General features: G+C 37.2%; 1 protein-coding gene across 1 annotated transcript; it reads left to right on the forward strand.

The window, feature by feature from the left end:
* Window positions 1-696: 696 nt before the first annotated feature.
* FAM161A (FAM161 centrosomal protein A) lies at window positions 697-9,701 on the forward strand. Its single transcript, XM_015822677.1, has 6 exons — window positions 697-899; window positions 2,104-2,339; window positions 4,053-5,219; window positions 7,763-7,862; window positions 8,379-8,539; window positions 9,459-9,701. Exons 1-6 carry the CDS (start codon window positions 765-767, stop codon window positions 9,691-9,693), a joined length of 2,034 nt encoding a protein of 677 aa, XP_015678163.1. The 5' UTR covers window positions 697-764; the 3' UTR covers window positions 9,694-9,701.
* The last annotated feature ends 9,353 nt before the right edge of the window (window positions 9,702-19,054 follow it).

Consider the following 19,054-nt stretch of genomic DNA (forward strand, 5'->3'; position numbering starts at 1 on the left):
ATGATGCTGGCCAATTAACATATTCCAACACCATATGTTTGAAATGTATATAAAGTGATTTATTCCTTTTCTAAGGGTCTTCTCGTACCTGTGGGAGATATCTTTTACTTATACATAAAACATATTAAATCTACCTTTCTGGTTGGATCCTATTTTGGCAAAAGGCACACCAAGCTTAAGAATCTTGCCTTGATTTAGAGTTAGCATCTCTAATGTGAAAATGATAACGTTTTCTAATTTTTCTAGAAATCCACTTCAATAATCCCACACATCAACTCCCAATTTTTTTTAAAAAAATCATCTTTTGATATGAGCTGATAACCTTGTACCATTAAAATACTGCATGGTTGCAATTCTAGGTTTTCCCATTATCTCCGGAAATTCTTCCCGAGATGCCTCTAACATGGGAAAAGACGGGGGAGGTTTCGGAAGAGGCGAAGAATTCACGGCAACGTTGCACAAAGGAGACGCATTTTTATACACGAGTGGAAGGTTCATGTCCTGTTCGAGATGCCGTAGCGCAGAGGTGGGGAAACGATGGCCCTTTTATCACTTGTGGACTTCAACTCCCAGAATTCCTGAGCCGGCTCAGGAATTCTGGGAGTCGAAGTGCACAAGTCATAAAAGGGCCATCATTCCCCACACCTGCCGTAGCGTCTCAAGACTCTTAAGTCAAGTAACCTTAGCAACCAAACACGCAAGGAAGGGGCTTGGTAACCAGGCTAGCAGGAGGCGGCTGTGGCCTCCTGTCCTTTGAGAAGCCCATGGACGCATCCCACCGAGCTGCTTTGCTCACCGCCTCCTGCCTGCATACGCCGGTGAACCCGCGCACCAAAGCGCCGGCGGCGCTGTATGAACGGGTATCAGAAAGAGCCTCGTTGAAAGATGGCGTAGGGCAGGTAGGTAGCTGGCTGGCTGGCTAACAGGCAGGCTGGCTGGTGCCGCCGCCGCCGTCCCCGTCCCCTGGTTGCTGCTGCTCCTGCTCTCTGGTGGCTGGAGGTGGAATCGAGAGACGGGATTTCTGCAGAAATGGCTTCACGAGGCGTTCAAATCCCCCAGCGCAGGGATAGGCAACCTCGGCTCTTTTATGACTCATGGACTTCAACTCCCAGAATTCCTGAGTCAGCGTAGCTGACTCAGGAATTCTGGGAGTTGAAGTCCATGAGTCATAAAAGAGCCGAGGTTGCCTACCCCTGCCCCAGCGCCTTGGGTCGCGCGCGCCATTTCCCAGCCGGTTAGAACGCGACAATAGCTTAATTATGACGATTAGGTGCCATCCGTCGCTTTTAGCGATCACGTAAGTAGATTTTCTCCCGACTGACTCTAACGTGATCCTTCAGCAATTCCAGCGGTGCCTTCAAAGCTACTGTAACTGAATGCATCCACCTTGCTGCTGGTCGTCCTGTTTTCTATAGCTTACCCTTCCTTTAAAGAACCTCGCCCAATCCTAATTTTACCCCATATTCGGTTTAATTGAATCCTGGGTAGATTATCCATTTGGATAAGAATGCTATGTGATTCCAGCCTTATCAAGCCAGAACTTCCTACCTAGGATGAAAATATGATAGTGAAGGCATTTCTTTCCTCTCTTTCTCCCTTCCAAGATCCCTGAGAATTTTTCTTTGCCGCCTGAATTTTCTTAATGAAAATGCCTTTTGCACCATTTGCAGCACTTAACACAATTCTGCAGGTTGACAGATTTGGGGGATTCTATTACTATGATATTAAAGTCCCTTTTAATTAAAAAAACAACAACCCTCTTTGTTGACGCATTAGAAGCCTGTTCCAAAAATTGCCTGCATTTGTCTTGGGCATATGGGAGAACTTCAGGTGTCAGATCTTTATATATAGGAGATACTCTGCACTAACTTGCCAGAAATTTTGAACCATTTGTCATCCAGAATTATCTGTTGATTTTAGGCTTTGTCAAGTTAGTAATTTGGGCTAATCAGCATTGGGACCTTTTATTCTGCAAATCCAAGCAAATAGAGAAGTCTTACATGTTTCTTAGCTGCCCTTAGGACACCAAACTCATTAAATTGCCAATCATTTAATATAATTTTCTCAAAAAATTAAAACAAACATGCCCATCTTTTGTTTTAGGAATCCTTAACTCCAGGAAGAGAATACAGTTCCATCATGTGTGCTGATTGTAAAGATTGGCTAGATCTCTCAAACATGTACCTCTCAAATCAGGAATATTATTTAAAGCTGGAAGAACTTAAGAACGCTCACCTGGAAACCATGGCAAAATTGGAAGAAATGTATCAGAATAAGCTGTTTCTAAAAGATGTTCAACCTTTAACTGACACAGATGTGATGTATTGTAAGACTTACAGGTAATTTTTACAATAATATATACCTGTGAATTATCTTTTTTCTCAAAGTGGTTAAATATTGCATATATTAGATATTGATCATTGCAACAAAATATTATTAAATATGTTAAATACATAAAAAGAATGTAAATAAGTGATGGAAAACAACACTAAAAAGAATCCTTAGCTCTTGTAGACAATGACCTTAGCCTGAGATATATCCAGGTACAAAAAACCAAAAAAAAAAAACAAAACAGAAGAAAGATTGAAAATAGATCATTATTTTTCTGAATTTAAGTTCTGTTCTGCTTTGCTTTTAATTAGTGTTTGCTTTAAAATGTTATTAATTGTGAAATATACAGTTGTGAAAACTATACCAGCCAGAATTACACTCTTGCAATTTACAGTGAGATGGATCCTTGATTTAGGAAATAGATCAAGAGGCAACAATTTCTTCTCATGCTGTTCTATAATTTTCCAGAAAGCTTGTCCAGCAGGAAATGTACTTCTCAAATCAGGAATAGTATGTAATATTCTGGAAGAACTTAAGATTCTCACCTGAAAACCATGGCAAAATTGGAAAACGTATATTAGGATTTCAGAATTTCTAAAAGACTTTTAACATTTAACTAACTCAGTGTGATTCGGTTAGGTAAGCAAGAGTAAAATGAATCAGTGAGAGATAATTATCTTTCTCAGACTTTATAAGTTGGTAAAGGTTTAACAACACTAATTGCTTGACCAGTTCTAAAAAAAACCAGAAGAGGGCATCAGACTGCTTATTTTCTCCCCTATTTTTGTTTTGAAGTATGATTAAATATAATACTGGCTGTGACTTTGACTGGCATTAAAAATTAATATAGAATATGACACTATAACTAAAAACTGCCTCTTCGTCATAGGTATAAATGGAAACATTAATTGTAACTTCAATTAAGTATTGTCTTAGCATTGTTTTTGAGTTATTATACATATTAGCAACAATAAAATGTAAATATTAAGAGAGTAAGAGATGCCCAGTAAGATCAGATCAAAGTCTCATCACGCTCAGCATCCCGTATCTTACAGTAGTCAATCAAAAGCTATTAAAAATATCAAAGAATAGATGTCATGCCTGATTATATGTTTATTTTGTTTTCTTTCTTTAAAAGTCCAAAACAGTGCAAATATTCCTTAAAAGAGTTGTATTACCGTAACTTCTTTTTATTTTGGCTGTGATTTTCACATTTCTAGATTTACATTTTATCAGTTGGATTAATGAATTTTATTGGAACTATAATTGTTAATTATAGCCTGACAGTGGGCATATTTGTACTCCAAGAAAAATATGGAGAAAGGAGCACATGATTCAGAAATCAATTTAACATTGTTTTAGAATTGGTATTCTTTTAATCTAAAGCAGAAGTCCCCAACCTTTTGGGCACCAGGGACCGGTTCCGTGGAGAGAAGTTTTCTGCAGACCAGAGGGTGCGTGGTTTTGTGTGCTGCCTGCATCCCACGGAAGGGGCTTTGCTTGTTTGTGTGGACCAGTTGCTGGCATGCTGCAGCCCGGTACTGGTCCATGGACCCGGGAGTTGGGGACCCCTGATCTAAAGCTTAATATATTCATAAATAAATAATTGTTTTAGACATTCTTTTTTATTCAGTTTGGCAAGAGATTCCACAGCTATTATTTAATCAGGTTAATTTGTGTCACTTCTAGACAACTAAGCATTACATTTTTGTTATGTTTAGATCGGCATGGGAAACTAAACCATTTCAACTTCAGAACATGCATAGATCGTTTTCTGCATCTGATCTGAACAGTTCATTCCATTCATTAAATTTCTCTGATGTGACTGATGAAAAACTAGAGTTAGAAACAAGTGACAGTGATGCTGGATCACTAACACTGGACAAGACTGAAAATGCATGGGATGGCTATTCTTTGGAGGATTATTCACTCTGCTCTAAAACTATTTTACCCAAATTAAATGTTTTGAAGCTAAGCAAGAAAAAGAAAAAATGGTTCCCAAAAATCACAGTACCAGAACCTTTCCAGATGACTATTAGAGAAGCTAAGAGGAAGCAACAGAATATCAAGTCCAAGTCACTCATGGAACTGGAAAATAACTTGCTGAAGAAGCAATTAGAGGAGGAGGCCGAGTGTCAAAAACAATTTAGAGCCAACCCAGTACCTGCACATGTTTTTGTCCCTCTTTATCATGAAATAATGCAGGAAAATGAAGAACGTAGAAAGTCATTTAGAGAAAGGAGGGGAAATTTCCTTCTAGCTACACAAAAGCCATTTCAGTTTATTGAAAGAGAAGCACAAAAGAAAGAACTGAGAAAAATGCAATTTTCCTCACCAGAAAAAAAAGCAAAAATGTTTAAAGCTAAAGCAGTTCCTAAATTTGTTTCCAGTTCAGAAATGAGAGAGAAACTAAAGGAAGAAGAACTCTATAGAGACATTAGAATTCAAGTTAGATCTGAAGAGCTCCTACGTAATTCATCGCTTCCTAATAGCAGATTAGGAAATAAAGGCGCCATTAGGCCCAGGTTGCAAAACTGCTTTGAACAAAGTGAAGAATTAAAATGCAAGTCAAAGACCAAAGTTAAAGTCCCTGATTTTGAAACGTTACATAAAAAATTCCAGAAGCAGCTTCAAAAACATAAGAATGTGAAAAGTGCCACAATCAGTGAGCCTTTCAATCTCCATACACCAAATATTTTGTCCAATAAAGAGAAAATTCTTGAGGACATCGACATGGATGAAGCAACATTAAAAGAAACACGCTGGCCTTATGTCTCTACAAGATGTTCCCCTCGAACTTTGAATGGAAGTTCATATCCTTCAGGCTGTTTACAGTCTCTGTCTCCAAGAATTACAGGGTCTACAAGAAAACGGCTAGAAGCCATAAGGTAAGCCCTTAATGTGCTGTGTAATTAATCCCAAGTTGTTTGTGGTAAGTAAAAACATGCAGATGTTGAAAATACTTGTTTTACAGAAGTATGGAAAATGTTTCCATGTCAAGGATGTTCCTGAATTGCCATTGTGACTGTTCTGAGTGTTAAACAAATCCCATGTGAGAAATTTTAAAGATAGAATGCACTATTTTTTTCTAATGTTTGAGGGTTCTACCTGTGCTATTCTGCTATTGTTCCTCGAGTTGAAAAAGGCATGTGGCTTTTGTTGTGAAACCACCTTGGTCTACATTAACTGATGCTTCAGACTCCCAGCGTGTCATCCTAGTCTATCAGTTCCTGGTCTATATGTCAGCCAGACTGCAGACATTTTGAATATATCTTTATCTACACGTACATGTACATGTACATCTACATCATCTACATCTACATCTGTACTTATATATCTGTATGTCTATATCTATCTTTGTCTCTTATATCTATATCTATATCCTGTACTTTTTAAATCTCAAACATGAGTGACTACTTACCAGCATTTAGGCCATAGAAATCCTCTTAACTCTGCTTTTGAAAGGAAAATAGTTTTTGTTTAAATCCAAGCCTTGGAAACGTGCAGACTGAGAGGAGCCTGAAAAACCATTGCAAATCTGTAAGAAACTTGAGAAATCCAAGGAAGCAAAATGGATCCAGTTTTTCAGACTGTTTGTTTCCATTGAATAGGTGTTGATAGGTGAACGTTTTTGACTAGAAATCTGTGTTAAGACTTTATGCTTTAATTTGGCTGCACATACTCATGTATGCTTTATTTACTCTGATATTTCAATTGTACTCTGATCCCCCTCTCTCTTTAATCTATGCCAGGCATGTCAAACTGCCGGCCCATGGGCCGGATGCATCACGCCGAAACCGCGCCCACCTTATTGCCGGCAATGGGGAAAAAGTTGCGATACGTCGTGCGGCGTCACGTGATGTCGCAAGTTTGACATGCCTGATCTATGCAATTCCATAGTGTGGGTGAATTTTGTTTCTCTGGGAATGTGAGGGCCACAAAGCTTTCCTGGTGTTCCACTTTATTTTCAGTGACAGGAAAGCCAAGAAAAGAAATGCGTAATTTCTGTTCCAAATACAGACAGTTCTCAACTTACAACCATAATTGAGCCTAAAATTCCACTGCTAAGCAAAGTAGTTGTTCAATGAGTTTTGCCCCATTTGCAACCTTTCTTGCCAAGTGAATCACTACAGTTGTTAAGTTAGTGAGACAAATAATAATAATAATAATAATAATAATAATAATAATAATAATAATAATAATAAAGTTGGAAGGGACCTTGGAGGTCATCGAGTCCAACCCCCTGCCCAGGCAGGAACCCTACACCATTTCAGACAAACGGCTGTCCAGTCTCTTCTTAAAAACTTCCCCATTGACTTTGCTGGTCAGAAAGTTGCAAAAGGTGATCACATGACTCCAGGGACACTGCAGCCATCAAATACATCGCAGTGGCCAAGCATCTAAGTTTGATCACATGACCATGGGGATGCTGCAATGGTCGTGAGTCTCTTTTTCCAGTGTAATTGTAACTTTGAACAATCACTAAACGAACGGTTGTAAATTGAGGACTACCTGGACTCTTAATAATGAATAGAATTAAAGGAAAAAGTCAATGCTTTTTGAACCACAAAATATGAAAAAAGTGGGTGAAAATAATTACTTTTATCCTTCTACCATTCATTAGTTGGAGTTCAAGCAACAAAATTATTTGTTGCAGGGGATCCAAGTTAATTTTTTGATAGCCACACCAAACTTTATAAACACTGAAATATCTGGGTTTTGCTATGTTATCCAAAGGTGCCTTACCAAAAGGCTACAAAAGGGGTATCGAACTGCCGGCCGTACCGGAGGCCACATCCACCCCAGCTCCAGCAAGGGGGAAAAAGTTGTGATACGTTGCGACACATCATGTGACGTGGCGAGTTTGACCCCCCTGAGCTACAAGGTCAAATAGACTTCCTAGACCAAATTTGAAATATTTGGCAATCACAACAAAATTAATTTGGTAACGGATTTCAGGTTCATGTATCAAATGCTACAATTTTATTTTATATATATATATATATATAAATAACTTCATCCGTACAGGTATTTTGAGAAAGAGGGCCACAAAAGCTGTTATGCCTTAGCCAGACTTAAGTTTATTTTCTTATTCAGGAAATCGGCTGAGGAAAAAAAGAAGGTTGAAGAAGAGCATAAAAGAAGAGAAGCAAAACAAAAAGAGAGAGCAAGAAAGCTACAAAGGCTTATAGCCACCCGGGCTGAGGCAAATGATCCACATCAGAGCCTAGCCAAGATGCTTAACTCAAAGTTAAAATTGTTTAGGTATTCTGCAATATATCCCCTGATTCCTGACCCCTTAGATATAGGATCCTTAGTTTAGAAGTAGTAGGCAGAACCATATAGTCTTGCTCCTTCCATTTTTATTTTGCTAAAAGATTCATATTTAAATTCCATACCATTTCCATGTCATGGTATATTAAAAAAACAGGAAACATGAAAAACAGAGAATGAAAGAGTATCTGCAGGAACTGGAAGAAATTGAAGAAAGGGTGGAAAAGAGGCCTCTATTGTTGGAACAAGCCACACAGGTCATTGACATCATCTCTAATATTTCTCTATATATCTATTTATTAAGTTGCTATTTTTTCTTTGTATGTTGTGTTTAGTAATTGTTGGTAAGATCATGCCAGTAATGCCACCTGTCACGTCATTAGGCTTAACTTGATTTACCAGTGCCATTGCTTTTTGCTATGGTTGCTTAATGATTGTTTTAAAGTGGTTTCCACATTTCTGACCCATTATGTGTCATGGTGCAGAGAATAGAAAACATTACATGGTGATATTTTTCTCATTGTTTATTGTTGATTTGCAGCAGCTGACAGCATTGAATCTGGATATATAATATGTTTGCTGCGATTGAGAAGTTAAAAATGTCAAGATGTAAAGCTATCTGCTGTCTGAACAATTTATTTAGATTTCAATCAAGTAACCTGCATATTTGGAATCTTTTGTCTTGTAAAATAAAAGGAACACATGTAGAGTGATTTCTTTAAACTTGGAGATATCTTTCGGATGTATTAATTTTGTTTTCTTTTTAAATGTAGAAGAATGCCCGGCTAGCAGCAGAGAAGCATTATTCTGACTTGCTGCGAGAACTGGGACTGTGTGAGGACTTTATTTCAAAGAAAGGCCAAACTGTTACTGAAGAGTTTTTGCAGGATTCCTACAGTAATAGCTTTGAAAGCTTGGCAGCAAATGTAGAAAGGTAAATTTTTAGCTTGGAAGCTTATAGTACTATTTTTGAGTTTCCTAGTATATTTCATTCTAAATATGAAATGTTTATAGCTGGTTTTGATTAGAAAAAACTGACCTTTCAGAGGAAGAATGCATAATCTGTCAGTAACAGATAAACAGCTCTTGTTTTGCTTTCCATGTTTTTAGTTTACAGCAGGGACTCCCAACCCCCTGGCCACGGCCCAGTACTGGCCCGTGGCCCATTTGGAACTGGGCCGTGCAAGCGTGCTCAGCTCCCCCTTGAGGCTCCATTTGTGTGAATACGTGAACCTGCCGCTTGGAGCTGCACAGAACGTTCCCCTGTCCCTCCCCCACCGCCGGCCCACAAAGCCAGAACGGCTGGAGACCACCAGTGTACAGTATTTATTGCTTCTTTCCTTACTAGCCATTGTCAATAGCCTGATTGTTCAGGGACATAAAAACATAAAAAAGCCAAGAATAACTGCACATTTCTTTGTGTATTATATTTACTTATTTATTTCAGCATACTTTTTTATATTTGGGAAAAAAGTTTATTGTATCCTTTAAACTGACTAGAATAAAAAATTGGAGAAAGACCCATTTCCCATACATAATTCATTCCAGTTTATAAGCTTGAAATCAAGTTATCTTTTTTAAAACTGAATTTTAAATTAAAAAAGCAGGATAAATGTAATAAATTGTAATAAGGTAATAAATCGTTCACTCATAAAATATTTTGTCTTTTTCTACCAAACTTATAACATTCAGCAGTTTAAAGTTAAATAAATTATTGGTCTGCCTCTGAAACAATGAAAACCAATTGCCAAGTTTGAAAAGGGGACTCTCTCCCCTTACACTCTCTAATGTAATGTGTTTTGAGAGCAATACATTATTATTCAGTGGACCTATTGTTTCCCCATTTCACCCAGTGATAATGAACATGAAGAAAAAAGAGAATCTGAAGAAGATATTTCCCAATTCCAGTCAGCTCAGCATAGTGGGGAGGAGGAGGAGGAGAAGGAAGAAGAGAAAGAGGGAGAAAAAGAGAAAGAAGATGAAGATGCTGCCTCTCAGCCAGACCATGCTGATCAAGAAACTCCTGAGCATGAAAGTGAAAATGATTACAAAGATTCAGTAGAAAAATCCAGTGATTATGAGGGCTGATTAAAATATATTGCTACTACTCTTAGTCTCGACGCTCATAGTTTATTTATTGCACCTAACACAGATAGTCCTTGGCTTACAACAGTTCATTTAGTGGCCGTTTGAAGTTACATCACTGGAAAAAGTGACTTATACAGTTTTTCACATTTATGACCGTTGCAGCACCCCCATGGTCACATGATCAAAATTCAAATGCTTGGGAAGTGGTTCATATTTATCATTGTTGTGGTGTCTGGGAATAATAATAATGATAAAGTTGGAAGGGACCTCAGAGGTCATCTAGTCCAACCTCCTGCTCAGGCAGGAAACCCTATACCATTTCGGACAAATGGCTGTCCAGTTTCTTCTTAAAAACGTCCAGTGTTGGAGCATTCACCGCTTCTGGAGGCAGGTTGTTCCACTGNTCTGTTAATGCAGCCCAGCACTGTGTTGGCTTTTTTGGCAGCTGCAGCACACTGCTGGCTCATATTTAAATGATTGTCCACTAGGACTCCGAGGTCCCTCTCGCAGTCACTACTATTGAGCAAGGCACCCCCTATACTATACCTGTGCATTTGGTTTTTCTTGCCTAAATGTAGAACCTTACTTTTTTCACCATTGAATTTCATTTTGTTAGATAGCGCCCAGTGTTCAAGCAAAGTCAATGGGGAAGCCTGATTCATTTAACAATTGTGTCACTAATTTAACAACTGCAATGATTTACTTAAGTGTGGCAAGAAAGATCGTAAAATGGGGCAAAATTCACTTAACAAATGTCTTACTTAACAATATAAATTTTGGGCTCTGTTCTGGTTGTAAGTTGAGGACTATCTATTTATTGAAACTAAGGTATAAAATGAAAAAAAACCCACTGATTTCCAGTGTTAGTTGTGCTTTAACATGTTTTTTAAAATTCACAAATAATCCTTTGGTACATTTTATTATGGTGTAGCAAACATTATAATTTCTCAGATTGTTATATTTTGTTGTAAAAATGTACCTGTCTACTCATAACTGGTGTTTATAATCTCACATCACATATGCATTCCTTTCTGACTGTTCTTAATGCTGTTGTATCTTGTTCTTGATTTTCTTTTAAATGATGTACATTTTGACTAAAAATTAGTATTGCTTTGAAATCAGAAATTCTGGATGTTTTACAGCGGTGAGTGGAATATAGTGAATATTCTTGACTGAATTGCACTGAAAAATAATTAATTATCCAAAATAATAGCATTACAAACTTGACTTCTTTCTCTCAAATTACCCATGAACTTGCAGGTATGCTGTTTCAGCCTCCATTTTCCTTATGTGGATAATAATGCTATTTTTCAATATGTAAATGCTATACACCTTTGCTCAAAATGTAATTTCGGCAACCATAGACCTGGGAGGATCAAATATTTCCCAATTGATTTTTGAAAATGTGCAATGTGTTATGCTGGATTTTTGCAAAGGTTTGTTTCCATAAACAAGAGATTGATTGGTCAAAAGAAAGGATATTGTTAACAAATAATGACATTGTGAATGAGGTTGGAAAATGAGCAAGTACAGTACTGAATATCCATGAGCAGTACTTTCTAGCATTATGCACCTGCCCGTGACTACACAAAGTAATTGTGCCTGTTTCTAAGCCCTCTGGCTGGTGCAGCAAGGCTTCCCCAGCTACTGTGGGATCTAGGAGAGAGGTAAAGCTGCTTTAATCAATTGCAGAGGGGCCATGTTTGTGCTGCCACGAGTTCTGATTTAGCATCTCTTATGAATCTAATCCAAATTATTGCACAGTCTTATGCTCTATAGCTTAACAATAATTTGACTAGAGCAGGTCTCCTTCAGTACATCGATCCCTTCAAGTTTGATTATTCTTCGATCCCCAAAATTTATCATGTGAAAATAATTTACTAAATATTACTATAATTGATAGCATTATGAATAATAATAATGATCATCGAACCCTTGGACAGAGCCATCAACCCCTGGGAATGAATACTGAACGCTTTGGGGAACCCTGCGGGCGTAGTGGCCTTGCGGTTAAGGCATTGGGCTTGTCGGCCAAAAGATTGGCAGTTTGAGATGCAATTACTATGTGATGGGGTGAGCTCTTGTTCCCGCCCCCCCTCCTGCCAACCTTGTAGTTCAAAAGCATGCAAAAGCAAGTAGATAAATAGGTACCGCTTTGGTGCAAAGATAACAGTATTTTGTGTCCTTAGCATATAGTCATGCTGGCCATATGACCATGGAAGCATTTTTGAACATTGATGGCTCCCTTGGCTAGGAAACAGAGATGAGCACTGCCTCCTAGAGTCGGACACAACTGGTCAGGGAAACCTTTCTTGGACCTAAGGCAAGACACAGACACAAAGAGGCATACGATATGTAGCAGATTAAGCCTGGAAGAGGAAGCTTAGAGTAGACGAGAAAGTAGCTCCAGAGAGGAAAAGGAAGTCAGCATTTGTGTTGGGAATAGAGTAAAAAAAAAAAAATCAGGTGAGAAATGTAAGAAATACAACTGATGAATATGGGAAATGACAATGCATTGCAGTCCACACCTGATCCCCTTAATTGGGAGTTTGAACTACTTGCCTGCTTGAAACTCCGTGTTTTTAATTTCTGTACAGTCTTCATTCTAAATTTTGTTCTGCTACTTCCTAAAGATTCAGCTATATAGTTGTAATCTGACTGTAATCTTCTTGTATCATTTAATTGCATTATAATTTCCTGTTGCAGTGCAGTATATTACAATCTATGCTGATTAACTGTAACACATATAATAGGTAGCTGTAGGATGCCTGTGATAGCAAATTCTTAGATCATTTTTTTTGAATTATGTAGGATTTCAGTGACCATTGTAAAATATTCAGGTAGGCTCTTGGTCTTGTCACTGACAAATATAAGCACTTGATTTGTAATTATTTACATTTTAAAAAGTACTTCCTTATATCCATTTATATATGTCTGGGATATCTGTGTTTCTTTGAACATCATGTTCCATTAAGATTTTTTTTTTCCAGATAGAGATTTTCTATTTCCTTTCTTGTGACCAGAGTAGCAATAACATCCCTATCAGCACAGCTACTGGATGTGTGATTTCAGAAGACAGTTGTTTTTCTGTCATGTTTATCTCAATGTAAAATACATTGCCTAAAGCTCATTTGATATTTGGAACACCTGATTTTTGTGTCTAATGTACTATACCAGATATGTCAAACTCGCGATGTCACAAGACGTCGCGCAACGTATTGGGACAGTTTTACCATTGCCGGTGATGGGGTGGGTGCGGCTTCCGTGTGATGCATCTGGCCCGTGGGCCAGCAGTTTGACACCCCTGTACTATACCAAGAAAGGACAATGAAAATCCCTACCTTTACCACCACTGCTGTCCTACCTATAGCTCCACTTACCCCTTTTCTAATATACATGATGGGAAAAGGGACATAGTTCACCACACATTCACCACCTTTTTATATATATAAATTTTATTGGTTTTTATAGGGTTAGGGATAAAATGAGGTCAGGATTAGGATTGAGGTTTGGATTAGGGTTGGGGTTGGGGTTGGGGTTTTCCCAGGTAACATTTTCAATATTTAACAAACAGCATATTGTCTAGGTACGTGTATTTAACTAACAATAATAGATATAGTTAATTATCATAAACAGTATTAATTAATCAGTAGCCGCCGCCTTACTAATATATATATTCAAAATTACATATCACATTCCTTTCTGACTCGTTTTTCTAGCCATTGATAAAAGTTATCCCATGTTCTAAAGTAGACTAAGTCTTCTTTCTCTTTAATCTCTAAAGTCAATCTATCCATTTCTATGCACTGTAGAATTTTCTTAATTAGCACTTCTTCAGTTGATAAGTTTTCATTTTCCAATATTGGGCAAATACAATTCTTGCTGCTGTTAATACATGTAGTATTAGATATCTAGAATCTTTCTTGTACTTGGCTCCTATTATTCCTAACAAAAACTATTCTGGTTTGAAGTCTATTTGTTTTTTAGTCATCTTCTCCAACCATAGATGTATTTTAGCCCAATACCTTTTTGCTTTAGGGCATGTCCACCAGATGTAAAAAGTATCTGGCCTTTGTTTGCATTTCCAACAATTGTTTGAAGTATTTTTAAACATTTTCGCTAGTCTCACTGGTGTCATGTGCCACCTGTAAAACATTTTGTATAAGTTTTCTTTATATGGCACTGCTTTAGTTAATTTAATATTTCTTTCCCATAATTTTTGCCAATCTTCTATAGTATATCCAAAATTCTTTGCCCATATTATCATTGTTTCTTTTACTTGTTCTTCCTCCATCTTTAAGTTTAACAAGAATCTATAGAGTTTCTTAAACAACTTTTCATCTGTTTTTAACAGTATCTGATCAAAGTCTGTTCTTTATAAAGTTGTTTTAACATCTTTTTCATATCTCGTTTGAATTTGCAGATATGGCCACCATGCTAAATCAATACCTTGTTCTTGTAATTCTTGTCTGTCTTTCAATTTTCCTTCATTGTCCAAAATATCTTTATAGATCACAACTTTATAGTAGTTAATTAAATTTAGGTAAGCAAAAGCTTCCATTGTTGAAAGCCATTCAGGTATCTTAATGTAATTTTTTTCTTTTATTCTTTCCCATTCTGAAAGAAGTGCATTCCTTATAAAATGGTTTTCAAAGTATCTATGTATTTTATTCTTTCCATACCACAGAAAGGAATGCCAACCAATTTGCAGGTCATGCCCCTCTAGGTACAGTAGTCTTTTATCTCTAAGCATTATCCATTCTTTAAGCCATGTTAGAATGGTTGCTTGGTAGTATAACCTCCAGTCCAGCAGTCCATATCCTCCACTGTCTTTTGCTTCTTGTAGAATTTTCATTTTGATTCTAGCTTTTTTTCCTTGCCAAATAAATTTCAATATTATTGTATTCAGTTCATCAAAAAAGGCTTTTCCCAGCCTTACAGGGATCGTTTGAAATAAAAAGAGTATTTTTGGTAAGATAATTCATTTTCACTGTTGCTATTCTCCCCAACATTGAGGGTTGGAGTTCTTCCACTTTTCCAAATCCATTTTATTTGTTTTAGCAGTCTTACATAATTATCTTCTTTTACTGTTACACATCTTGCTGTTAGATAAATTCCCAAGTGCTTAACTTTTTTAACTATTTGAAGATTTGTTTTTTTTGTTAGTTGGCTTTTTTTGTTTTTCTGTTAAGTTCTTTGTCAGCACTTTAGTCTTTTCTCTATTTATTGTCAGGCCTGCCACTTCTTCAAATTTTTCTATTTTCTCCAGAGGTTTAATGCTTGTTTCCAATGGATCTTCCAGTATAAAAACCAAGTCATCTGCAAATGCTTGTAATTTATATTTTTCATCTTTTATCTCCAGTCCTTTAATTTCTGTATCTTGTCTAATGTTTCTATTCAATACTTCCAATGTTAATATAAATAGTAATGGAGATAATAAACACCCCTGTCTTGTGCCCTTTTTAATGTTGAAGTTTTCTGTATAGTCTCCATCTACAATTATTTTGGCAGTCTGTTTACAATAAATTGTTTGAATTGCATTTATAAAGTTTTTTCCTAAGTCCATTTCTGTAAGCTGCTGAAACATAAATTGCCAGTTTAGGTTGTCAAATGCTTTTTGTGCATCAAGGAATATTAAAGCCATCTGTTTCCCTGGATGAATTTCATAATACTCTAACACATCAAGGATCATTCTTAGATTATTTTTTATCTGTCTTTTAGGTAAGAAACCATTTTGATCGGTGTGTATAAATTCAATCAAAAATTTCTTTATTCTTTCTGCCATTATTGAAGCAAAAAATTTGTAGTCTACATTTAATAATGATATTGGTCTGTAATTTTTTATTTGTGTCAGATCAGAGTCTTCTTTAGGTATTAAAGTAATATTGGCTTCAGTCCATGTATTTGGTATTTTAGCCTCCAGGAGAACTTAATTACACAATTCTTTCAAAATCGGATTTAATACATCTTGTAGTGATGTATAGAATTCTGCAGGTAATCCATCTGGGCCCGGAGTCTTATCCTTTTTTTTGCCTTTTTATGGCCTCTATAATCTCCATTGATATTTTTCCATTTAATATGTTTCAGATGTTCTCTGGAATTTTTGGTAAGTGTGCTTTTTTTAAAGTACTGTTGTATTTTTTCTTTTGGAATTTCCTCTGCCTTGTAGAGTGTCTCATAGTAATCTTTAATAATTTTTTTAATTGTGTCATTTTGAAACTAATTCTCATTTTGGATCTTGCAGCTTACTTATCAATTTTTTCTCTTTTTCTTTTTTCAGTCTATATGCTAACCATCTCCCCAGCTTATTGGCATTTTCAAAGAAATTCTGTTTAGTCCTTTTAATCTGTTGGGCCATTATTTCCATCTCGGCTAAATTTAATTCACCACCTTTTAATAACTGCTATAAAGTACAATATTACACCAATAAAAGATAATTCTTGAGATTGTGAAATAAGGGTTGAGGAGAAAATAAATGTACTCATTTACAATCTGCACCATACAAGTGTTTTCATCCATACTAGTATTTGTAATCCTCTTCAAAATGTAATATAAATGATTTTTAATACTCAACATGTCAGGCAATCCTTTTTGTAAACGGTATGCTCCCTACAGTCTCAAAGAGATCAAATATTCCTATTTTGCAGTACATACTTTAGAATATCAGAAAATTACCAAGAAAACTATATAGATGTGTTCATGATATCACTAGCAGACAAAAGAGAATTAAAGCAGACTACACCCTTTTTCATTTAATGGCCAATCCTATAATACACTTTCTATCAGATTTTTCAATATAATCAAGGGATATTTGCCATTCAACACTAAACCTATTAATTAAATGCTGATTAAAACCTGCAATCATGCTGATTTCAGCTGAATTTTCTACTTAGGTCTGTTAAGAATGGTAGTTTTTCAATCTTGATAAATAGCCAATTTGAACAGGACTTCTGAGTGACATTCAGATTAATAGCAGAATCTCCTTTTCTCAGAAATCCAGAAACGGCTAACTAAATTTAATGGAGCTAACTCTCCACAGAGCCATAACTATTGATGTACTTGCACTTAAAGCACATTTCACCAAAACAAAGTTTCAGAGCCTGTTTTTATAATTTAGGAGGAAAGTATCCAGACTGCATTAAGCAGCTCTCTTTTATCAAGATGGAGAAATGCCTGCACGTGTATTTTTTGGGGGGTGGGGAGGCTTTCTTGTGGGCTGTGCTGTCTAAGACTTGCAGATTTCAGAAAAGCAAGCTCAAGTAAAGAATCTCTAGCTGCTGACTTAGTAAATAGAGAGCGAGTTTGGTATAGTAGTTAAGGCACCAGTCCAGAAAACTGAAAGACCATTATGTCTAGTTTTGCTCTAGAAAGCTAGGTACATTTAAATCCCTTTGGAATCAATTTATTCCAATGAATAAATTGACATAAAAAACAAAGCTTTCACAGTAGTTACTAGTACAAGTGACAGGATTGAATGTTGCATGAGTTGACATGAATGTACAATATAGAATAGAATAGAGCTGGAAGGGACCTTGGAGGTCTAGTCCAGCCCCCTGCTCAAGCAGGAGGACCATCGTATACCATCTCAGACAAGTGACTGTCTAGCCTCTTCTTTAAAATCTCCAGTGATGGAGTGCCCACTGGTTAATTGTCCTCACTGTCAGGAAGTTTCTCCTTAATCCCAGGTTGCTTCTCTCTTTGGCCAGTTTCCAACCACTGTTTCTTGTCCTGCCCTCTGGTGCTTTGGAGAATAATTTGACCCCCTCTTCTTTGTGGCAGCCCCTCAAATACTGGAATACTACTATCATGTCACCCCTATTTCTTCTTTTCTTTAGACTAGCCCAGGGGTAGGCAACCTTGGCTCTTTTATGACTCGTGGACTTCAACTCCCAGAATTCCTGAGCCAGCATGGCTCAGCTTGGAAACCTCTCCCTTTCCCCTCAGAATGGCTGGCTCAGGAATTCTGGGAGTTGAAGTCCACGAGTCATAAAAGAGCCAAGGTTGCCTATCCCTGGACTAGCCAAACCCGAGTCCTGCATATGACACCTTTTCCTCATGTATGACTTTAAATTCAGACTTACTTCCCAACTGCTCCTCACTCATAAAACCAATTAAATAGGCTATGGCTATCAAACATCCAAAACATCTGCCAGACTATTCCACCTCCTTTACATGGACGATTTGAAGCAGTATGGAAAAACCCCATCTGAAATAGAATCGCTGCTCAGCACTGTCTGTTGAGCCAAGATTCGCATTGGAGTTTGGGCTGGACAAATGTGCCACTGTCACCAGCAAAAGAGGAAAAATAGTGAAACTGAAGGACTCAAGATGTCCTGTGGAAACAACATCAAGAATGTAGATGAAGACAATCACTACAAGTGCCTGGACATTCTTTAGACTGACAACATCAAGCACACTGGAGAAAAAGGTTAGAAATGAACATATCAAGAGAGTAAAGATCTTAAAGTCCAAAATCATTGGACGAAGTACCATCAAGGCAATTAACAGCAGGCATTAAATGCACAGAGGGAATAGCGGACGGGATTCAAGCAGAACTAAAGGCCACGGATAGGAAGACCAGAAAAATAATGACAATGAATCATGCCCTTCATCCTCACAGTGATGCTGACAGACTCTACGTACCAAGGAAAATGGATTGCCATGGAATGTCATAAGTATATCAGATGGTTGAAGAAGAAAAAAGGGCACTGTAAGAATATTTGAAGGGGCTGAAGAAGATGCCAGAAAGACCTATACTAGGAAGACCTACTGGGTACTGGAAAGACCAAACCGGCCTACAAAAAAGACCAAATGAAGAACAGAAATGAGACATGGAAAGACAAAGTATTACATAGCGCATTAAAAAAAATCGGCAAAGCTGATAATAAAAAGACTTGGCAAGGCCTAGAGACCGAGGGGCTAATTCTAGCTGCACAAGATCAAGCCTGAAGAAGAAATGCATACAAGGTCAGAATTGAGGAGACGGGAACAGATAGCAAGTGCTGCCTTTGTAAAGAAGCTGAAGAAACGGTGGACTACCTGATTAGCTACTGGAAGTAGATCGCACAAACTGATTACAAACAACGGCATGATGCAGTAGCCAAAATGGTGCATTGCAAGATCTGCAAAAAAATACCATTTGCCTGCAAGTGAGAACTGGTGGGACCATGAAATAAAGGCATAGAAAATGAAGAAGCTAAAGTGTTCTGGGACTTTAGAACTCAAACAGACAGGTACCTGCCATATAAAAAGCCAATTGTCGATAAGAAATACAAAACAATCTGGATAGTGGATGTGGCAATACCTGGAGAAAGTAGAAGAGAAGAGAAAGACTGGAGAAGATAACACAATATGAAAACCA

The sequence above is a fragment of the Protobothrops mucrosquamatus genome, unplaced genomic scaffold (genome assembly GCF_001527695.2).
Source record: "Protobothrops mucrosquamatus isolate PMUCROS unplaced genomic scaffold, P.Mucros_1.0 scaffold1639, whole genome shotgun sequence".
NCBI classification, from domain to species: domain Eukaryota; kingdom Metazoa; phylum Chordata; class Lepidosauria; order Squamata; family Viperidae; genus Protobothrops; species Protobothrops mucrosquamatus.